Source organism: Hemitrygon akajei, chromosome 11, assembly GCF_048418815.1.
Source record: "Hemitrygon akajei chromosome 11, sHemAka1.3, whole genome shotgun sequence".
In the NCBI taxonomy this organism is placed as follows: Eukaryota; Metazoa; Chordata; class Chondrichthyes; order Myliobatiformes; family Dasyatidae; genus Hemitrygon; species Hemitrygon akajei.
Window position 1 is genome coordinate 44,428,602 of NC_133134.1, and position 23,132 is coordinate 44,451,733.

At 40.9% G+C, this 23,132-nt stretch overlaps 1 protein-coding gene across 4 annotated transcripts in view; it reads left to right on the forward strand.

Moving 5' to 3' along the window:
* The window catches only part of LOC140735557 (kinesin-like protein KIF19), a 173,386-nt gene that overhangs the window by 126,591 nt on the left and 23,663 nt on the right, over window positions 1–23,132 (forward strand). For all 4 annotated transcript variants that reach the window (XM_073060742.1, XM_073060743.1, XM_073060744.1 and 1 more), the window contains 3 exons: window positions 10,403–10,569; window positions 17,707–17,812; window positions 20,767–21,285. In XM_073060742.1, the coding sequence (XP_072916843.1) occupies window positions 10,403–10,569; window positions 17,707–17,812; window positions 20,767–21,285 (792 nt within the window). The remainder of the gene's footprint in view (window positions 1–10,402; window positions 10,570–17,706; window positions 17,813–20,766; window positions 21,286–23,132) is intronic.

Sequence of the window (23,132 nt, forward strand, 5' to 3'; positions counted from 1 at the left end):
CACAAGACCAACTTCTAATTCCATAATAATTCCTGTCTTTGCACAACCTGAGCCTAAACCTTGTTGCCTCATCAAACCCAACATTTCCTATGATCTCCAGATGAGCCCCCAATATCACATCATATGACTTTTCCCTCATCCTAAACTCTGAAGCTTGTTCCATGCCACACCAAGCTTCACTCACCCATCTGTCATGATGGGTTGTCTCCCATACCTCAAAACCTATAAGCGTAATCGATATTGTTGTTGTAGGAGTCCCGAGCGAACTCAAGTGCAGGAATCACAGAGACTTTGGCAACTCAAACAAAACAAAAGATACATTCCAGAAATCAACTAACAAAACTAACAAATGCTCAGGCAAACTATACAGAATCTAGAAGCATGGAAATCACACACGATACACAGGAGAACTCGGTCTGAGTTTCACCAGACAAGGAATCACATACTAACTGAAAAAAACACGTCTTTCTTTTAAAATGACCTTAGTTGTGACAGTTGTGTCTTTAATATTTTAGTAATAGATGTGTTATCTAGTGTGTGTGTATGTATGTGTGTATATATATATATATATACACACACACAGACACCCCCCCCCACACACACACACACACACATACACACACACACACACACACATACACACACACACACACACACACACACACACACACACACACACAGTGATTGATAAGTTTGTGGCCTAAGGTAGACGGAGTCAATTTTAGAAAACCTAGCACATTCATTTTTCAACATAGTCCCCTCCTATGTTTACACACGTAGTCCAGCGGTCGTGGAACATACGGATCCCTTCTTTGTAGAAGTCGGCTTCTTGGACCTCCAGAAGTGGTCCACAGCATGGGGTGACTGATAAGTTTGTGGCCTAAGGTAGAAAGAGATGAGTTATTAACTTCAAACTTTCTGTATTATTACTCAAAAAGTTGAACTGCACGTGCATGTAATGAGAGCTGTATAACTCATCTCCTTCTACCTTAGGCCACAAACTTATCAATCACCTCTGCGGTGGACACTTAGAGGTCCAAGATGCTCTTGTTACATGCATGTGCAGTTCGACTCTTTGTGTGATAATACAGAAAGTTTGGTTAATAACTCATCTCCTTCTACCTTAGGCCACAAACTTCAATCACCCCTGCTGTGGTCCACTTCTACAAAGAAGGGATCCGTATGCTCCATGACCACTGGACTAAGTGTGTACATGTAGGAGGGGACTATGTTGAAAAAGAAATTTGCTAGGTTTTCTAAAATTGACTTCTTCTATCTTAGGCCACAAACTTATCAATCACACCTCGTAGGTAGATATTTATATATTGTTTGATTCAGCATTCTTGTTCCTTCATTACAGGTTATATGTATAAACATGTGAATTGCATACATCACCACACTACCACATGATACATATAGTTGAGATGCATTCTTTATCTCACCTGATGTAAAACAGGAAGTTAGACCCACATTTCAGACTTCCGCGTCTAGAATTAGTTTAATATTCTGAAGTTACAAAACATACCACTGCCGATGAGGTATTTTTAAAACAACCCGAGACAGCAAGACATTTCATCACAGCAAGACCTTCGAAGTTAAAAAAAAATGCAATGAGGAACGGTCGAATTTTTTAAAAAGTGCAGCCCAGCACATTCAAAGACAGTCAAGTTAAAAGCAATGCAGAACATGTTCTTGGAAGGGAAAACATGATTGACTTTTTTTTTAAAAAGTCAGAAAATGGAAGAATTTATAGGTTCATAAAGAGTGAGCTCTGGGTAATAATAATCATAAAAACAACAGAAATGGCTGGCTATATTGCAAAGACTGAAGTATTTGATTACACAATGGGTAATTTGATGGGTATAAAGATCCAGAATCTGCTCTGCGTGCATGCAAGTTATTGGATGGACACCAAGTGAGGGACAAGAAGTAGCTCATAAAAGTAAATGCAAAGACCAAAGCCCAGCTGGATGAATGGAAGGTCACAAAGAAAGGAGGTAATGTAAATACTAAAACAGATACTCAAATAATGTCAGATTATGTTGTGGATGAGGAAATCTTGAGGAGAGATCAGATTGTAAAGGGAGCAATAGAGGAACAAAAACAGAATACTCCAGTGAACTCAATGCATCTTCCCAGGGCCAATATGCACAAATTAGTAGAAAACAAGGACGAGAAAGATGATAAAGAATGTGAATGAGAATGAGAATGGTGTGAAAGAGAGACGGGGCATGAGAAAGAAGAAGAAGGGGATTGAAGTAGATCCAGAGAGAGAAAAGAGTAAGAAAGGTGTCCAGTGAGTCAGAACCACTTCCTACAGTCTCAGAGTCAACTCCTACAACCACATTGGTGGAGGCCTCAGAACATGAGATTGTTTTCGCAGTAACAAGTCTCACCGGCCAAGCAAAATGATCTCCCATGTCAGGAAAGATGTTATTTCACATGAGTGAAAAAGCCTCCACAGTGATAAAATCTTTCAGCTTAAATGGGACAATCTAAAATTCACTATACTGTGGATGTCTGTACATAGTAGTTGTATTATATAGTATACTCCGTATAGTTGAGATGCATTCTCTATTGAGTTGGAGTTTATAGTCAAGCAGGGAGGAGTGCTGTGTATTTAATAGTTTAGTAACATTTGAGTGATCTTGTATGTGTGTGACAAACGCACACCTCACTTGAAGTAAACACGAAGTTAGATCCGCATTTTGGATTGCTGTGTCTTCCTTTGAAATAGTTTGATGTTTTAAGTTTACAAAACTTAACAGATATATTTTGAAGATTTCCAATATTTTTGTGGTTTTCCTTTATTGGAGCCTTCTTCAGCTCTATGAGCAACACTAGAACTCTGTTGTTTTGTACATTTGATGTAATATGAACTCAAAAACCTTTACTCCCAGCACTGGCAGTATGACTTCAATGGTCTGGGCTTTAAAGTTCTCGGAATTCCCTCCCTACAGCTCTCTGTCCATCTTATTGAATACACTTTAGTTACCCGTTATAGCATCTCTTAAGCTTGGCTTTAATTTCTGATAAATTGCATCTGTTGTGAATCCCCTGACAGCTTTTGTATATTATTAGTGTCATATAATAAAAACGTCCAATAATTGATGTTGTACCAATTGAGCTGAGGATTTCTGGTAAATGAAAGTAGAAAAAAATGCTAAAAATCTAAAATAAAATCAAATTCATTCATTGACAATAAATCTTGCTTACAGTTCAGCCCATGATCACTCTGGTTTAACCCTATCTCCCCCTTCCCCAACTGTTCCCCCATCCCCACCCCCACAGCTTCTCTTCTCTTTTCTCTTCTTCCCATTTCTTACCGAGGAACTTCAATTTGAAGAATTCTCTCTGTTTCTTTTCCCACACGTGCAGACCCGCCTGCTGAGCATTTTCTGCATTGTTATTTCTGCTTTGCTGTTGCATGTGAGATTTTATCTTTACTGTGGGCTAAAGCCATTAATTCTGCAAAGACCAGGCTTAATCACTTTTGATGATGGTCAGAAAGACTGATACCACCTCTTTTAGAACTCTGGGGTGTACACAACCTGGTCCAGGAGACTGATCTATCTTCAGACTTTTCAGTTTCCCAAGAACCTGTTCTCTAGCAATGGTAACTTCACCCATTTTATGATCCCTGACACCTGGAACTTCCACAGTACTGCTAGGGTCTTCAACAGTGAAGACTGATGCAAAATACTTATTCAGTTCATCTGCCATTTCCTTGTCCCCATTACTATCCCTCCAGCATCATTTTCTGATATCCACTCTCACCTCTCTTTTACAATTTATGTATCTGACAGAACTTTTGGTATCCTCTTTAACGTTATTGGCTAGCTTTCTTTCGTATTCCATCTTTACCTTCTTAGTAACTTTTTAGTTGCCTTCTGTTGGTTTTTAAAAGCTTTTCAATCTTCTAACTTCCCACTAATTTTTGTTCTATTATATACTCTTTCTTTGGCTTTTGTGTTGGCTTTGACTTGTTAGCCATGGTTGTGTCATCTTTCCTTTAGAATGCTTCTTCCTCTTTGGGATGTATATATCCTGTGCTTTCCAAATTCCTTCCAGAAATTCCAGTCATTGCTGCTCTGCTGTCATCCCTGCCAGTGTTCTTTTCCAATCAATTCTGGCCAACTCCTCTCTCATACCTCTGTAATTCCCTTTACTCCACTGTAATACTGACAGATCTGACCTTAGCTTCTCTGTCTCAAATTTCCGGGGGAATTTGATCATAATATGATCACTTCTCTTAAGGGTTATTTTACCTTAAGCTCTCTATTCAATTCCGGTTCATTGTACAACACCCAATCCAGAGTAGCTGATCCTCTAGTGGGCTCAACCATGAGCTGCTCTAAAAAGCCATCGCATAGTCACTCTAGAAATTTCCTTCTTCCAGCCATGGTTCAGAGATTCTTACAACATCATAGCTGCCAGTCTGCAACTGTGCTGCAAGTTCACCTACCTTATTTCATATTCTGCATGCATTCAAATATTACACCATCAGTCCTGTATTCACCCTTGTCACTTTTGTCAACATTTTGCATTGCACCTCATCCTGTCGAGTGCAATTTTGCCCTATTAATAGCCTCTCCTCACTACACATTGCCTTTGTTTGTAAACCTTCTACCTCATCTTCAGCACTATCATCCGCCTTTTGAACGATACTTCTTGCATTGAGATATATGCAGCTCAGGACTTTAGTCACACCATGCAAAATCTTTGGATTCCTAACTTTGTCTGATGTCTTACCAATATCTGCCTCCACAACCTCTTCACTAACTGTTCTGGCACTCTGGTTCCCATCCCCCTGCAACTCTAGTTTAAACTCCACTGTGCAGTATTGACAAACCTTCCTGCTAGGATATTACTCCTCCTTCAAGTTTAGGTGCAAACTGTCCCTTCTGTACAGGTCCCACCTTCCCTGGAAGAGAGCCCAATGATCCAAAAATCTTATGCCCTCCCTCTTACACCAACTCCTTAACCATGTATTAAATTGTATAATCTTCCTAGTTCTGACCTCACTAGCACATGGCACATGTAGCAATCCTGAGATCACAACCCTGGACTTCCTGTACCTTAACTTAGTCTCTAACTCCCTGAACTCCCTATGCAGAACCTCATCACTCGTCCTACCCATGTCATTGGTACCTACATGGATCACAATTTTTGGCTGTTCACCCTCCCACTTATAAAAGCTGAGGACTTGATCAATATCCCAGGCTTTGGCACCTGGGAGGCAGCACACCATCTGGGAATCCCGTTTGTGCACACAGAATCTCCTGTCTGTTCTCCTAACTAACGAATCCTCTATCACCACAGCATATTCCATCTGGATAGGCTCCAACCTGATAGTATGAACATCAATTTCTCTAACTTCAGGTAATTTTTCCCCTTCCCCCTTCCAACTTCATTAATTCCCACTCTGGAACCCTCTTACCTCTTCTTTTCTCCTCACCTGGCTACCACTTCTTGCTGGTGCCCCTCTTCCTTCCCTTCCTCCCATAGTCTACTCTACTCTCCTCTCCTATCAGATTCCTTCTTCTTCAGCCCTTTTATCTTTTCCACCTATCATCTCTCAGTTTCTCACTTCAATTCCCCCTTCCACCACCTGGCTTCACCTATCACCTTCTAGCTTGTATTCCTTCTCCTCCACTCACTTTCTATTCTGGCTTTTTCCTCCTTCCTTTCCAGTCCTGATGAAGGGTCTCAGCCTGACGTGCCAACTGTTAATCCCTCTCCATAGATGCTGCCTGACCTGCCGAGTTCCTCCAGCATTATGTATGTGTTATGACAGTGCAAAGTCCATTTCACACCAGACGGGCAACCACAGTTACTTCATGCACACTTGATGTATTAAGCACAATGTGATTATGACAATTCTGATTAAACAGTGGACCATGTAACCCCTGACACTCCAGATACAATGGAGCAACCTGAGGGATCTCAATCCACCGGATGGACTAAATGGTGACATCAGGAAAGGGTAGAGGCAGCCATATCTGCTTCATGATAAGCTCCTCGTGGTGCTCGGACATTTGTGGTCTTGCCTCATTCTTGTTCTCACAGTCTGGAACATCTGATGATTAAGTACCGACCATTCTACTTGCTGCATGAGTTCTGATGTTGAACACAGCTTGCATATCACTAAAGCAAGCAGTTGATGTACTGAGTGTCTTGATTAACAGCGTACCCTAATACCATTCACATTCTTGCCAGGGACTTAAATCAGGCTACCATGAAGAAATCTCTGCTCAACTGCAGCACCTGCAGCACGAGAAGACCCTACACACTCGAGTACGGTGAAACTATCATCAAGAGTGTCTACCATTCCATCCCTTGACCGCATTTTGGGAAACCTGATCATCTGGCTCTCCTCCTCCAAACTGCATATGGGCAAAGACGAAAGAGCAAGGCACCAGGGATTAGAACAGCAAAGAGGTGGCCATAGGAGGCAGAGGAATGGCTACGAGATTGCTTAGTGTTGGTGCAGAGGCCCATGTTCAAGGATTCATCAGAGAACTTGAATGAGTATGCCACAGTTGTCATGGACTTTGTAAAGACACTTGTAGACAAGTGGTTATCCACAAAATCATTCAGAGTTTTCCGAAACCAGAAGCCCGAGATTAACCAAGAGTTTTGCAGTCTTGTGAGGGCTAGATTGCTGGCATTCAGGACTGGTGATCAAGAAAAGTACAAGAGGTCCAGGTATGACCTCCAGAAAGTCATCTCACATGCGAAAGGGCAATTCTGGACCAAACTTCAATCACAGACAGATGCTTGACAGCTATGGTAGGACTTGGATGCAATCACCTCCTACAGAGCAAAACAAGCAACATAAATGACAAGAAAGTTTTGTGCCCAGGCCTTTTATGCTCACTTTGGCCAAGAGAACATGGAGGCACGTTCACAAACCCACACACCCCCAATGGCCCTATGAGTTCAGTCACTGAGGCCGACGTGACAGCACCCTTCAGGAGGGTGAAACCACAGAAAGCCTCTAGCCCAGATGGCATACCTGGCTGAGTACTGAAGGCCTGTGCTAATCAACCGGCTGGAGTGTTTACTAATATCTTTAACCTCTCACTTTGGAAGTCTGAACTACCCACCTTCTTCAAGTAGGTTTTAATCATACTGATGCCCTAGAAGATGGGTAATTTGCCTCAGTGACATTTACATTCACTGTGCTGAAGTGTTTTGAGAGGTTTGTTATGAAGCATTTCAACTCTTGCCTTTGGAGTGACCTGAATCCACTCCAATTTGCTGACCATCACAATAGGTCAATGGCAGATGTCATCTCGTTGGCCCTTCACTCAGCTGTGGAACACCTGGACAATGAAGATGCACACATCAGGGTACTCTTTATTGACAACAGCTCAGCATTCAAAACTATCATCGTCTCAAAACTAACCACTAAGGCCATGACCTGAGCCTCCAAACCTCCCTGGATCCTTGATTTCATCATTTGCAGATCTCGGTCAGTGTAGGCTGGCATCAACATCTCCTCCACAATGACCATAATTACAGGTGCACCACAAGGTCCCTTGCTTTACTTACTTCATACCGATGATTGTGTGGCTACCTACAGCTCCAATGCCATATTTAAATTTGCTGATGGCACCATTGTTGTTGGCTGAATCAAAGGTGGTGATGAATCAGCATATAGGAGGGAGATTGAAAATCTGGTTGAATGGTGTCACAACAACAACCTCTCACTTAGCAAAGCCAAAGAGCTGATAACACTGGACAACAAAGATTTCGCTTCCTGAATACCTTTAGGTGTATCTTATGAATTTTGGGCTACTGATCATGAAAATCACCGTGAAATTTCCCTATCACCCACCATTTTTTTAAATAAACTTATGTTTATTATTTCAATTAATAATTCAAGTCAATTAAAATGTTGCCTACAATGTAAGCTGGAAAGTTTCCTATCTTGTCCAGGCATGCTTGGGCATGCTCAGGCAGCACGGCTGCTGCATGGCAGGACAGGTTTTAGTAATAATTATTGGGATCAGGACTGTAAGGCTGGAATTTGCTATCACCAGGCACAAAAATTTCTATGAAGGCTTTTGATATTTGAGACAGATGCTTCCCAGAATAACTGATGCCATGATTAAGGAAAGCATTTTTGTTGGTCCACAAAACAAACAGGTCATCAATGACAGGCAACTTGAAGAATTTCTAATGGGACCGGAGAAAATCACATGAAAGGCATTCAAGGAAGTCGTTGAAATTTTTCTCGGCATCTACAGAGCACCAAACTACATGCAGCTGGTTGAAAGCATGCTTCAAGCATATAAAACCATGAAATGCAACATGTCACTAAAGATTCATTTTCTGCATTCCCATTTAGACTTCTCCCCTGCAAATCTTGGTGCTGTTAGTGACGAGCATGGTGAAAGGTTTCACCAGGACATTGCGGTCATGGAGAAAAGATACCAGGGCAACTGGAATCCATCAATGCTGGCGAATTATTGTTGGACACTTAAATGAGAAGCCTCAGACAGAGTACAAATGAAAATCATTAACAAAATATTTTTAACTTAGTTGAACTATTGCAAAGCATCATCACCATTATGCACTTAAACACATTATATTCAATAAAAGTTAATTTGTAGTTTCTCCAAATTCCTACATGATACCAATAGTCTGAAATATTTGTGTTCATCTTCAAGCAGTCTATCATAAACAAAAAAAATTCTGAGGAAGCAACACTTTTGAAAAAATTTGTTGTCCAGTAAGAAGCCAAAACTCCATGAGCCATTCCTCGTTAGGGGATGAAGGTGGAAAGGATCAGAAACTTTAAATTCCTTGACATTATCACACCAGAGGCTCTGTTCTGGAGCCAGTATTTAAGTATATATCTTCACAAAGAAAGCGAGACAGTTCCTCTACTTTCCTAGAAGTTTGCGCAGATTCGGCATGTCATCTGAAACTGACAAGCTTCTATAGATGCGCAGTGGAGAATATCTTATTGGTTGCATTATGGCCTTGTGTAGAAACATGAATGCCCAGGAATGGAAAAGTCCAGAAAGTGGTGGATACAGCCCAGTCCATATCAGGCAAAGCCCTCCCTTCAACTCAGCACATTTACTTGGAGCGTTGCTACAAGATAGCAGCTTCCATCATTAAGGACTCAAACCATCCAGACCATGCACTCATCTTACATCTATCATTGGCAAGAGGTATGGGACCATTGGGTCCCACACCACCGGTTTCAGAAAGAGTTATTACTTAAAGCTATCTGGCTCCTGAACCACAATGATAATTTCACTCACCTCAACTCTGAATGGATTCCACAATATATATTGGTGAGACACAATGCAGACTGGGAGGCCATTTCACTGAACACCTATGCTCTGTACGCCAGAGAAAGCAGGATCTGCCAGTGGCCACACATATTAATTCCATGTCCTATTCCCATTCTGGTATGTCTATCCATGGCCTCCTCTACTGTCAAGATAAAGCCACACTCAGGTTGGAGGAACAACACCTTATATTCCATCTGGGTAGCCTCCAACCTGATGGCATGAACATTGATTTCTCTAACTTCCATTAATGCCCCTCCTCCCCTTCTTACCCCATCTCTTATTTATTTATTTCGTATTTCCCCCTTTTTTCTCTGTCTCTCTTTTCTCTCTCTCAGTCCCTCTCACAATCACTACTTGCCTGCTTTCCATCTCCCTCTGGTGCTCCCCTGGCCCTTTTTTCTTCCTAGGCCTCCCACCCCATGATCCTTTCCCTTCTCCAGCCTGTATCCCTTTTGCCATTCAACTTTCCAGCTCTTAGCTTCATCCCTCCCTCTCCTGTCTTCTCCTATCATATTGGATCTCCTCCTCCCACTTTCAAATCTCTTACTATCTCTTCTTTCAGTTAGTCCTGATGAAGGGTCTTGGTCTAAAACGTCGACAGTGCTTCTTCCTATAGATGCTGCCTGGCCTGTTGCATTCCACCAGCATTTTGTGTGTGTTGCCACAACCTGCAGGCTCACTTTCAAGAATTCCAAAACTCATGTTCTGAGTTTAGTTAATGAATTAATTAATTTGCTTACTTATTTATCGACAGTATCCATCTATCTATTTATTTTTTATATTTGCACAATCTGTCTTGTTTTGCACATTGGTTGTCTTTTGGCCTTTGTGCACAATTTCCATAAATTCTATTGTACTTCTTCATTTTCCTGTAAATACCTGCAAGAAGATGATTCTCAAGGTAGTATATAGTGGCATATACACTTTGATAATAAATTTACTTTGACTTTGAATTCAGCCTTATGAAACAATGAAAGTAAAACCCTACTTATTGTATTGTGCCTGCATTACGTCACACTGACGTTTACAAATCTGCAGCTGTGCATTTCCCAGTAATGGCCTCCAAATTCACATTGTGTTTCTTCCAGGATCACACGATTCTGAATGTTGCTCGTCAGCTGAACCTAGAAGAATACGTGTTGTCCTTGGAAGGAAGGAAAGATGACGCCACGTCAAGAACAGTTCATGAAAACAGACAACTGCTCCACGCCCGGGTTAAGAACCCACTGCCTCCAATACTTCCTGAACATGAGAGGTAACATTTGCAGGATTTGTCTCATGATAATTGGGACAGACTCTGTTCAGAAAAAGCAGAACATAAACCAGACACTGACACAACGTGTAATGGAAATGCGAGAAATAGTTTTGCTGATGCACTTATTTCATTAGAAACTTGATTGCAAACTTTGACAGACAACTGATCCAAGCAGTTGATGCTTCATTCATTTTCTTTCATCAAATGCCTTGTGTATTTTCAGTAAACCTGATGTTGTCAAGATTGATTGATAGAAGATTGCTAAGCAAAACAAATTTTAAAATTACAAACAATATTCCAGCTACCCCTTTCTGTTTATTTTGTGAAGTAAATAGTTGCAGTATTAGTATGTGTCTGAGGCCATTAATGTTTTTATCAGCAAGGCTACTGTGGAGTCAGGCTGCTGAATATTGCTGATCCAGGGAGAAATAACAAGGGATCTTGGAACATGTACGACTGAGTGAGTGTGATGGGTCTCAGATTCCCATACAGTGATTAAGCAATTGACTAGGCAACTGCAGAATTGTCCCTAAGACACAAAAATTGAAAGCAGTCTCCAAAAAAGGTCTTCATAGAGACATATGATGGATTTTTTTTCATAATACTTGAATGTTTGAAAATGAAGAATATTGGCAATTGGAAGAAAAGCCTGACTGACATCAAAATTAACTCAATCAGGTAACAAGTTACCAGCCAATGATAGGTATGTGGGGGGGGGGGGGGGGTGGCTATTATCATAGTATGAGGCTTCATGATGTTTTCTCTCCAATAATGTTTGCAACTAGGGCTGGAAATACCATTGTGGGACAAACGACAATATTGACAAAGTGAATTGTTAAGACTTAAGTTCAAAAGCAGGTTTGAAGCTGTGTTTGTGCCTTTTGCTACTTGTTTTACACTGCTGTACAAACACAAAAGATTCCTCAGCAATCACAAAATATTTTATTTATTCCTAACAAAGAAGTGTAAATATATAAGAAGTTGGTGCAGGAGTGGGGCAAATGGCCTCTGGAGCAGATATAATAGCTCACTAGTAATGAGCAAAAATCCAGCATGTCAAATTTTAGAAGAGTGCTGATAGGAATCTGCTGGAGAAACTCTCATCTCTGCCCTTACAAGCTTTGGTTTCCACATTTAAGGCCATAAGATATTGGAGCAGAATTAGGCCATTTGGCCCATCAAATCTACTCTACCATGTCATCATGGCTGATCCATTTCACTCTCAGCTCTAGTCTCCTGCCTTCTCCCTGTAACCCTTCATGTGCTGACTACTCAAGAATCTACCAACCTATCTATATACGCAATACTTGGCCTCCCAGCTGCCCGACACAACAAATTCCACAGATTCACCATTGTCTGGCTAAAGATTTCTGGTGTAATCCAGAGCAGCCTTCCTGCTCTGCATGCTGTAAGGTGGAGCTTGTGCAAAATTTTACTACACACTCCTAACTCAAACCCACACAACCTAATGATGTGATTGGGCAGCCTACAAGTGTGTTGGCACACATTCTGGCACCAACATAACTGCCCACAATTTCCTGTTGTCTCTTCAACTCTTCACCAGACCTTTTACTTCAGACTATGTTCACAGGTGCAGGTTGTGTTTTCAAGAAGCTAGGTGTAGTATCCTCCTTTTGTAGCAGAGAAGGTCCAGCTTCACTGCTGCAAAATACACCACAAAACACCTTGGAATACTTATCATGTATGGTTTATGCAGGCAGTTTCTTCTTGCCCTTGATCCCTCCTCAATCTAACCTTATCTCTGGTATTCAGGTGCAAGCTATCAACAGAATTGGATCCCTGCCCTGAAACAATAAGCATAAAAAGTTTTCCTTCACTTCTGCCAGTTCTGATTCTAACTTAACACATTGCTATCATTTTGCATCTTTTCCTCAAGTGTGTTCAAAGAAAGGCAGATGACTCCTTTAGCTTCACTTGTACCATCTGTCAAATGTTGGTTAAATTCCTCCTCACACATTATCAGTATTGCTGCACCTGTGTTGATTTCTATTAATGCTCTCTTCCAAACATATTGATAAAAGTAAAGATTCAGTAATCTTTTGATATAACATCTCAATCTCCTCTTCCTTCACCTAGTTTACATGACTGATACCAATTACTGTTCTTCCCAATAGATTTAGCAATGCCCAGTTACTTGAGTTTGCCATGTCCTTGCTTCTCTTTCAATCAAACTTAACAAATGTCCCTGGATACCAGAATTATGGCAAACAGACTATATCTAATGCACAAACCCAATACTGTAATTAACACCATAGCAATTTCCCTTATGTGTTTCTTCAGCTTTGCAGTCAAGCCAAGCCCCAAATTGTTAACTCTCGGAGCCTTTGCTAGATGACGTATATATCCTCTCCTTGCCTGAGACAAAATCAAATTAAAATTCAGTTTCTTTGCACACTTCTTGAAGGCAGCATAATCTTGCAATATCTCTTTCAATTTTGTAACATGAAGTGCTTTGCAATCTTAGTTCATAAGACCAAGTGATATAGGAGCAGAATTAGGCCATTTGGCCCATCGTGACTGCTCCACCATTTCATCATGGCTGATCCAGTTTTCCTCTCAGCCCCATTCTCCTGCCTTCTCCCCATTCCCCTTCATGCCCTGACCAATCAAGAATCTATAAATCTCTGACTTAAACATACATAAAGACTTGACCTCCACAGCTGCCTGTGGCAAAGAATTCCACAGATTCACCATTCGTTGGTGAAAGAAATTCCTCCTCATTTTCGTTCTAAAAGGATGCTCCTCTATTCTAAGGCTGTGTCCTCTTGTCTTAGACTCTCCCACCACAGGAAACATCCTTCCACATCCATTCTATCAAGGCCTTTTACTTTCCCCTAAGGGTTCTTTTACCTTAAACTCTCTTCTGGTTCATTGCACAACACCTAATCCAGAATAGCTGAGCCTGTAGTGGGCTCAACTATGAGCTGCTCTAAAAAGCCATCTCGTAGGCACTCTAGAAATTACCTCTCCTGTAATCCAGCACCAACCTGATTTTCCCAATCTACCTGCGTATTGAAGTCCCCCCCATGACTATTGTAATGTTGCCCATTTGGCATGCATTTTCTATCGCCACATTTGTAGGCCACATCCTTACTGCTGTTTGGGGGTCTGTATACGACTCCCATCGGGGTCCTTTTATCCTTGCAGTTCCTTAGCTCTATCAAAAATGATTCAACACTTTCCTACCCTATGTCACCCCTTTCTAATGATTTGATTATTTTTTACCAGCCGTGTAATGCTGCCCCCTCTACCTTCCCGCCTGTCTTATCGATCCCTGGACATTAAGCTCCCAGCTCTAATCTTTCAGCCATGGTTCAGTGATGCTTACAACATCATACCTGCCAATCTGAAACTGTGCTGCAAGTTCATCTACCTTATTCCATACACTGTGCACATTCAGATACACCTTCAGTGCTGTATTCACCCTTTTGGATTTTATCCACCTTTTGCATTGCAACTCATCTTGTTGACTGCAATTTTGACCTATCAACAGTCTCTCCACACTACACATTGCCTGTTTGTAATCCAGCTACCTCATATTCAGTGCTATCAATACCTTTCCTACGATACTTCTTGCAATGAAATGTAATCAGTTTAGGACACTAGTCACACCATGCTCAACCTTTTGATTCCTAACTTTGTCTGAGGTCCTACCACATCTGCCTCCACAACCTCTCCACTAACTGTTCTGGCACTCTGTTCTTGCCATCCCCCTGCAACTCTCGTTTAAACCACATCGTGCTGCATTAACAAACCTTCCTGCTGGGATATTAGTCCATCTCCAGTTCAGCTGCAAATCGTCCCTTCTGTACAGGTCCCACCTTTTCTGAAAGAGAACCCAAAGATGCAAAAATCTTACACCCTCCATCCTACACCAACTCCATAGCCACACATTAAACTGTATAATCTTCCCATTTCTGGCCTCACTAGCACATAGCATGGTAGAAATCCTGAGGTCACAACCCTGCCCTTTAACTTAGCACCCAACTCCCTGAACTTCCTGTGCATAACCTCATCACTCATCCTACCCATGTTATTGGTACCTACATGAATCACGAATTCTGGCTGTTCACCCTCCCACTTAAGAATGCTGAGGACTTGATCCAAGATATTCCGAACCCTGGCACATGGGAACACCGTCCAGGAATCTCATTCTCGGCCACAGAATGACCTGTCTGTTCCCTTGATTAACCAATGCCCTATCACCACAGGGTGCCTGTTCTTCCCCCTTGCCTTCTGAGTCACAGAGGCAGACTAAGTGCCAAAGACCAATCACTGTGACTTTCCTCTGTTAGGTCACCCCCGCACCCACCGACAGTGTCCAAAGTAATGTACCTGTTGTTGAGGAGAATGGTCTCAGGGTACTCTGCATTGGCTCATTAGCCCTTTTCTTCTTCCTGACTGTCACCCAGTTTTCTGTGTCCTGCACTTGGTTGTAGTCGTCAGGGACACTGGAGGTCTCCCTGCCTTCCCACATCCCACAACAGGAGCATTTCACTATCCTGCCTGGCATCTCTACTGTCCTAGCTGAGCAAATGTAGAGAAGAGAAGGAAAAAAATCTTGAGCTTTTCTTTCCTTTGCTTTGCTTTCTCTGAGTGAAGCCTCTCTTCACTGAAGCCTTCAAGAGCTAAAGACTTAAGATCACCACTCTATGTCCACTCAGACCACTACACTTGCCTCTGCCTTCCATTAATTTGCTCTGTGTATCTATTCCAAATGCCGAGTGGTCGCTGGTCAAAGATCCTTTTTGCTGCTGCGACCCACTCCTGCCTTTTATCCTTGGGCAGTTGATCTGATTGAAGTCCCCTCCTCTCCAAACTGCCCATACCTGTATCCGGATTGGCTGCTGGTTAAAGTTGTATCTTACACAATTCTGAAAATGTCTGCCTCTTGGTTCCATCTGTACAACTTGCACCTTCGAACCATAGAATTACTGTTCAACTACTTTAAACAATTCTTCGATTGCCTCATCTCCTGGATTGTCTCAGCTTCTGCATAGATAAACCTTTTTCTTTTTTGCAATGAAAAATATATTCAGTCCTATCTATTTAATTAATTCGAGGTCCGAGTGAACTGGTAAAAAAATCTAAACACCAATCTGTGGACATCTTGTCCACAACACCACTGATGCAAACACAAAAGTCTTCCTTGCTTTGCTTGATCTAAAAATGTATTACTGGGCTGTTAATCTGCGATACATGTCCTTTTGGTTATATTGGGTTGATAGGAATGATCGGCCAATTTGGATAGACCTGGAACTGAGAGCTGTGAAACAGTTTTATTTAACCTCATTATTGGGAGTTGCTTTACCTACACAATTAGCTAAAGTTGCTAATTTAAACCTATATCCTGTGATTAAGCACTTTTTACAAATTTGGCTCCAGTTCCACAATTTTTTTAATCTTAAAAAATTTAAACTTTGTAGTTTAATTTATTGTAATTACTTTTTTAAACCTTCTTTGAGTGATCCAGTTTTTTTACTTCAGAAAAATAAAGGTATTAATTCTTTTTTGGATTTATTTAAAGAAGGCAGATTGATGTCCTTTGAACAATTACGGTAGTCAATAAATATTCTCTCTCATATTCACACTTTTTACAATACCTTCAAGTTAGACATTTTTTACAAAAATATTTAAGTAATTTTCCTTACAATGGGATAAACATTCTTTACTTGAGATTAAACAGGAATGGGAAAAGGAACTCAATTTGACTTTTATATGGGAGGATTGAGCACAGATTCTGAAGCTGGTTAACTCTTCTTCAATCTGTGCTAGTCATTCACTGATTCAATTTAAAATTGTATATCGTTACCATTTGACGAAGGAGAAGCTATCTAAAATATTTCCCAATGTTGATAGTTATTATGATAGATGTAAAACTGAGATAGCTACATTGACACATATGTTCTGGTCATATTCTATACTGGAACAGTTCTGGAAGTCAGTCTTTTCGACAATTTCTAAAGCACTCAGAATTAACCTACAACCTAATAAATTGACTGTGCTTTTTTGAATAATTCTGCAAAATATCCATGGTATTTCTGTGTCTGACCAACATGTTATTGCATTTGTTACATTGATAGCAAGGAGGGCCATTTTGTTGAAGTGGAAGGATATATCTGCTCCTACTTTGTCACAATGGTTCTCTCAAGTGATGCTGTGTCTTAGCTTGGAGAAAATTAGAAGTCGAACATTTGAACCTTTATTTGATGATTTTGAGAAAAGATGGGGCTCATTTGCTCGCTATTATCATTTGAGCTAATTGATAGATCTTCTCCACGATCTAATTGTAATTTTTTTTGATGTATTTTTCTTTCTTGCTGGTGGTTTGATGTTTATTTTTAGAAGCTTTTTGTATAATGCATGGCTCCGGGGTTGTACCCCTAATGGGTTTTCCCCCCCACTTTTTTGCTTAGTAGGGTTTTTTTTATTCACAAAATTTTCAATCTTTAAGATAATTTTTTCCCTTGAGGCATTGTAAGTGTTGTTACTTTGATGTACTTGTGTTATTTTTTAATAATATAATAAAAAAAGATTTGGAAAAAAAAGAAAAGAAAAGCTTGATTCAATGAAATTCAGCCCGAGCAAACTAAACTACACACTACTACGCAGTTATTTCATAAAGGAGAGAAACAATCCTTGAAAATAATCCTGGGTTGTCTTTGTAACCAATTACCGTAACATCATTCTCCCATGGATTCAAATTCAAAGCAGAAATAACATGAAACAGTGATTATTTTCAACATGGAGAACAACAGTCTTATCTTCCTACCCATCCACTAGAGAGCTTTGATAACAATGGGATTACAACACAATGTCCTAGTGCCGTAAGGTCATAATTATCAAAGCTTTAAGTGCAGGAATTCACTTGCTAAACTTTCCAATTCTCTTTCCCCCTTTGAGGTACTCTTGAAACATGTTTCACTGATCACCCATGTGACCAATTGCCCTAGTATCTCTGTGTAAGGTTCAACATTAGTTTTTGTTTGATAATACTTCTGTGATACTCGTACGATTATATTATTTTGTGATGCTGAAGCTGCTGCATAAAGGGAAGTTGTTGCCTTGTCGTGTTTGCTGATGAGATATAAAACTTTGATGACATGTTTTCCACAGTGATGCCAATAAGGTGTTCAAAGCCACCACACAATCACGCTACATGAAACAACTGCCGAATCTAACACCGCCTCCCATCCGCCTGGCTGGACCGCTGTTACTGCAGGTTAGTAGGAGGCAATCAATTCTTTCAACATAAAAATAAAGGGCTTTCAGCATTGAGAGTAAGTATAGAGGTCAGGGCGTGTTTTGAGGCAGAGGTCATCCGGCTGGGAGGAAAGGTCAGATATTGCTGGAGTGTTGGGATGGGCACTTGAGCGGCTCTCTGCTGTCTGCGGAGGTTTTGATCAATAGTCAGCAGGGGAATGGGGTTATCAGAGGTGTGGATGGTGATGGAGAATGGACAGTGTTTGGGGTAGGATGTTGGTAATTGGGATTAGACCCGTTGTCATGAGTGAGTGAAGTCAACTGGAGTCTGGTAGGAATGGGGTCAGGCTGTGTTGACTTCTCAATGGGAAGAATGTTGGTAGGTTTAGATTGGGACTGGGGCAGAGTTGTTCTTATGAAGGTCAGGTTCTGGAGTTACTACAGAACCTTATCAGACTGTTCCACAGTAATTCATTCTGCAAGCCAAAGCACTGCGGAGATTTGCTTCCCTTGTACTTAACACAACCTACGTGTGTACGATTAGAAGTTATGCAAGCAACATTAAGACTTTTATTGAATATCACTGCCACAGCCAGGCTCCCCTTATCATTGAATGGCATAATTTCAACTTGTTTGAAAATGTTGAATCTATAGTTGTTGACTGGACACTGTTGTTACTCAGAAATCTCTGTACATCCTCCTTGCTACCATTTGCAAGGAAGAATACTGTGAATGGCAGACTGCTACTTTTCTCAGAGAGAGAGAGTGAAAAGGTTCACAGGGTTCTCAGATGCAGCTCCCTAGGAGGTCCAGAGGAGGAGGGACATCCTCTTCCTCTAACTGCTCATGTGCGGCTGTGTTTGAGGTCACTGGAGGTCATAGATCTTAGTGAGGGCAAAGAAAACAATTCGAGTGTTGGCCTTTGAATACCTCAGTTTCGGGGGAAATGCATTAGTAAAACCAGATTGCCCTCTCAGGGAATGAAACTGTCATGTTTAAACCAGAATTGAAAATCTCCCTGAAGACTAAGTTTGTATTTAGTGTTGTGGAAGAAATATGTGAGGGAGAGCAAAATTCCTGATAATTGACTAATCTCACAATAGGTTCCAGGACAACCAGAAAGTGCAGAAAATTGCTGTGCTTCATTTTAAGCCAATTTTGAACAGCACATGTTCATTGTCGGGATTTGTATGAATGAATTTCATGTTCAATATTTGCATAGAAACATACCTGCTTGGAAGGTATGGTATATATTGTTGTTTCCCTCCTTGTAAAGAGTGTTTTGTAAATCATGTTTGCTGAGAGATTTATTGTCTGTATTTCCACTGTGTTATTAATGCAGGGTCATTTTTTCACAAACTGAGCAACAATTGAGGTATTGAGTTCAGTTTCGGTAAGAAATAACCTGCAATTAATTTCCAGTCATTTCAGTCTCTTGAGAGGAACTTGTAAATGATATTAAGTGGCACTCTAACATGAATTACCAAGTTGACTGCAAGTTATTTCCTTTTATCTGAGGCTTATTTTAAATTTTTTTTATTTGTTTTACAACTTCAGTATTTCCCTCCAGATTTTCATGCTGTTATTTATATTGCAGTGCTGCATGCCACACTTTCTCCCCCGGGGAGGGGACGTTACAGGAGTACAGTGGGTTTTGGCACTAACGTTTGCAATACCGAAGGAACAATGGACAGGAGCTTGGAGGCTAATCAGGCCGAGGAGGTGCTGGATGGATTTGGGGAGGAGAACAGAGGAATGGAAGTTGCAGAAGAAGGACTGGATCAAGGGCAGGATGAAGAAAGGTCAAGGGGAAAGCATAGGCCTGGGATTGAGAGGGTGTACAGGACCTTTGAGGGCCAGGATAGAAGAAGCACAGGTTCAGGGGGGGAAATGGAAGGATGGGGCTAGGAGTAGGTTGATGTTAACTGGAACATAGTCGATGTAATACATCAGAACACTATGGCTGTGTCAGCATCGGTAAGATGATTTAAACTTTCTAACTTAACCAGTAGCTCAGAAGAACGTTGTCAACACTACTCACTGATAGGCCTCAAAATTCTGTATTTCCATTCTAGTTTGACTTTATGGTAGAGACTGGAAAGTAGACTAAAGTTATGCAATAACTGCAAACCCGGAAAGTCATCCAAATTGTGAATGTACAGACACCCAGCTGAACAGGAGATACTATATGCGATTCTCAAAAATTCTTAAATTAATTTGTTCCTGGAAAAAATATCCAACTCTGAAAGGTCTCCTATCCTGAGTACAGGAGTGAATTTATAGCAAAAGAAAATCACTCTTTCCCCTGATAGTCGCAAGGTAGCCAAGGGATAACCTTGTGACCACCTTACCAGTTGGTTAGGAAATAGAATTTGCTTCTTGTTATTGGTTATTGTTTATTATTTTCTCATATACCAAGTTACAGTAAAATATATGCCATCCATACCAACCATTTCACCACATCAGTACATAGGGGTAATACAAGAGAACAGCAATAGCAGAAGGCAGAATATTAAGACAATATTCTGGGCTCTTGGTCCATTGTCTTGATTACCTATACCTCTGCTAAGGCACAGTTGTATATGGTTTAACAGTACATTTATTTTATCAGGCTGACTATCATATTTCATGTTGGGGACAAATTCATCTGATTAGATCCTTTCTCTCTGCTTCCACTAAATAAGCTTTGGTTAAAATGTATCCTCCAGCACACAATTCAGTTCAATAAATCAGGGCTTGATTTACAGTTATCAGTGCCACTGTTAACTCAGAGCTCTCACTAATACAGAATGCCATTCTAAATCATGACAGCAAGTCTTTAGTTAAGCTAAACCAAATTCCCTGACTGAGTACAATAGTGTGAAAATCTGCAAACTTCTTTCACAGCTTATCAAGTAACTTTTCATTCGGTTCTATGGCTTTCTGGATGAATTTTACCTCTTTGCTTTTACTTTTGTTGTTTGTCCTTGTTAGAAACAGAGCCTGGTCACCCTGAAGGATTGGAGCAGAAGTGGAGAGTCCAATACACCATCCGAAGCAGGAAGCAGCCAATCAGAGTTCTTCGTAGTGAACAAGTCACAGGGCTCAGGCAACCTGCAAGAAATTATGGGCACAAAGAGCATCTCGGTTATAGCAGCAAAGCGTCGCTCACGAGCAAATGTGGCCGACTCTGCGTTAGCACTCACAAGAGGAAAGGGAAGGAGGATTCAATCCACGCCTTCCGCCGAGGAGACTGAGAAGGAGAACTGGGGTCATGTACACTCAAAGAAAGATACATTAAACAATGAAATGAAATCTAGAGTCAAAGGTGATCATCTCGCACCGAAAATGGGAGGGAATGCCTTTGGAGACCGTCCAGAATGTAGCAGTCCTTCTCCTCTAACCTCATGGTCCAAGTTGAAAGGATTGAGAAAGGCAGATCAAAAGGATGACTCGACTGGAATAAAAGAAAGGAAGAAACAATCACGTGCTTTTGGAATAAATTCCCAGGGGGTAAGACTGGTAGACATCAGAAATGTTAATGATGATGGCTTGAACATGATGATTGTTCCACAGTAAATGACCCCTCAAAAGCACTTCTCCAGAGTGGAGAGGCTCAGTTCTGCACTATCTCCCACCCCCACACAGCTACACCAAAAACAGAAGTAAAATCCGTCTTGTACTTGAACAAGAATTTTATCAAAAACACATCAGTGCACCCATGAAACACATTTTTTCAGCTGAGTGCATGTGCAGGTTAATCGGCGGTGCTAACGTGCCGCTGGGACAAAGAGGTGCATGACCAAGTCATCTGTGTTCTATTGGGTTGGTCTGGAAAAGGAAGGAATGCTTTGCAAGAGGGCTTTCAAAACTAAAAGTGATAAAGAATACTGCTGGCTTATATTTCTAGTCAATCCTCTGGGTATGGACTCATTCCAACTGACCCATGGGCAGATGTATATGTTTATAAAATGCAGGAAATAATTCAGAGAACTGGGATTTTCCTCTAAACTAGCATTCAGAGCATTTCATCTCTTCTGATCTAGGATCATGAGTTGAAAAGTTCATTTGGTTTTTTCTTCCATTGGCGCTCCCTGACATACTCCAAAATTCCCTGTTTTGTTGTTGTTATTTGAGGAGTTTAATCCTAAGAAAAACTTTTAGGTTAATGTCAGTTATATTAGCTAAGAGGCTAGAAAGCATGGGCTGTGACTTCTGGTCAAAAGGAGAAGGTGGTATTCTTTAGGGAATTTCTGCTTCAGTTAGGGCTTCAACAATGTGATTAAGTTCAGTCCTGACGAAGGGTCTCGGCCTGAAACGTTGACTGCTCATTTCAATGGATGCTGCCCGACCTGCTGAGTTCATCCAGCTTTTGTACGTGTTGATTTGACCACAGCATCTGCAGTGTACTTTGTGTTGATTAAGTTCTTTAATATTTAGGGGTACTGCAGTTGATGCAGATACCCAGAAAGGCTTCAGTAAGTGAGCATTGGGATGGGTTTTCTTGTGCGACATGGATGGTTATGAATTACAGAGAACAGAAGCTTGTTTGTGTTGCTGTAATCAGTTTTGTGGTGAATAGATGCATATGGGCCCCGTGGTTCTTCATGGATCTAAATTAGAAACATTGATACCTGTCAACTTCATTAGCAATTTGGATTTAGTAGCCAGAGAATTACTTCTGTGCACCTTCAATTTTGCTTCTGGTGTTCGCTTTTATATATCCTTATTATCTTTGTGCCCCCTTTTGGGAATAGCCATCATTTTCTGCATGTGAGCCAATGATATTTAGTTTTATCACTCTGTTGCTTCTCTCTGTCTTTCCACAGACTCTGAAATTTCAAAATGCTTTTTAGCAAGGGTGAGCAGAAAATTCCTCTAGCTAAATATTAGGAAGACCTTTGTCTTTGGTGTCTATCACAAACCATTTCCCTATGTGCTGACAATGTTCCAATCTGTGGTAATTGCCTGACACTGAACCAGGCTGACAACAGTTTTATTTCATTAATAACTCTGAACTGAGTTTCAAACAGTACTTTAACAGCCTCTTTCTACCTCTACTAAAACTCTCATTCTGTCTCATTCCTTTGTATCTCTAGAGCTCATTATTCCAACACTGTGCTGTCAAGCTAAATAAACTTGAACACTCAAAACTCTACTGCACCTATTGTAACTCACACCTCACCTCACTCAGCTAACCCTTCTACCACCCCTCCCCCATCCCTGTTTGCTTGCTGACACGTACTGAATCTCACTTAAGTAACCACTTCATCTTAGAATTCTTAACCTTGGATTAAAAATTTGAAAATCTCCAGTTTTACAATTCTCCCAAATTGGTGGAGTGATGGTTAGGTCACTGG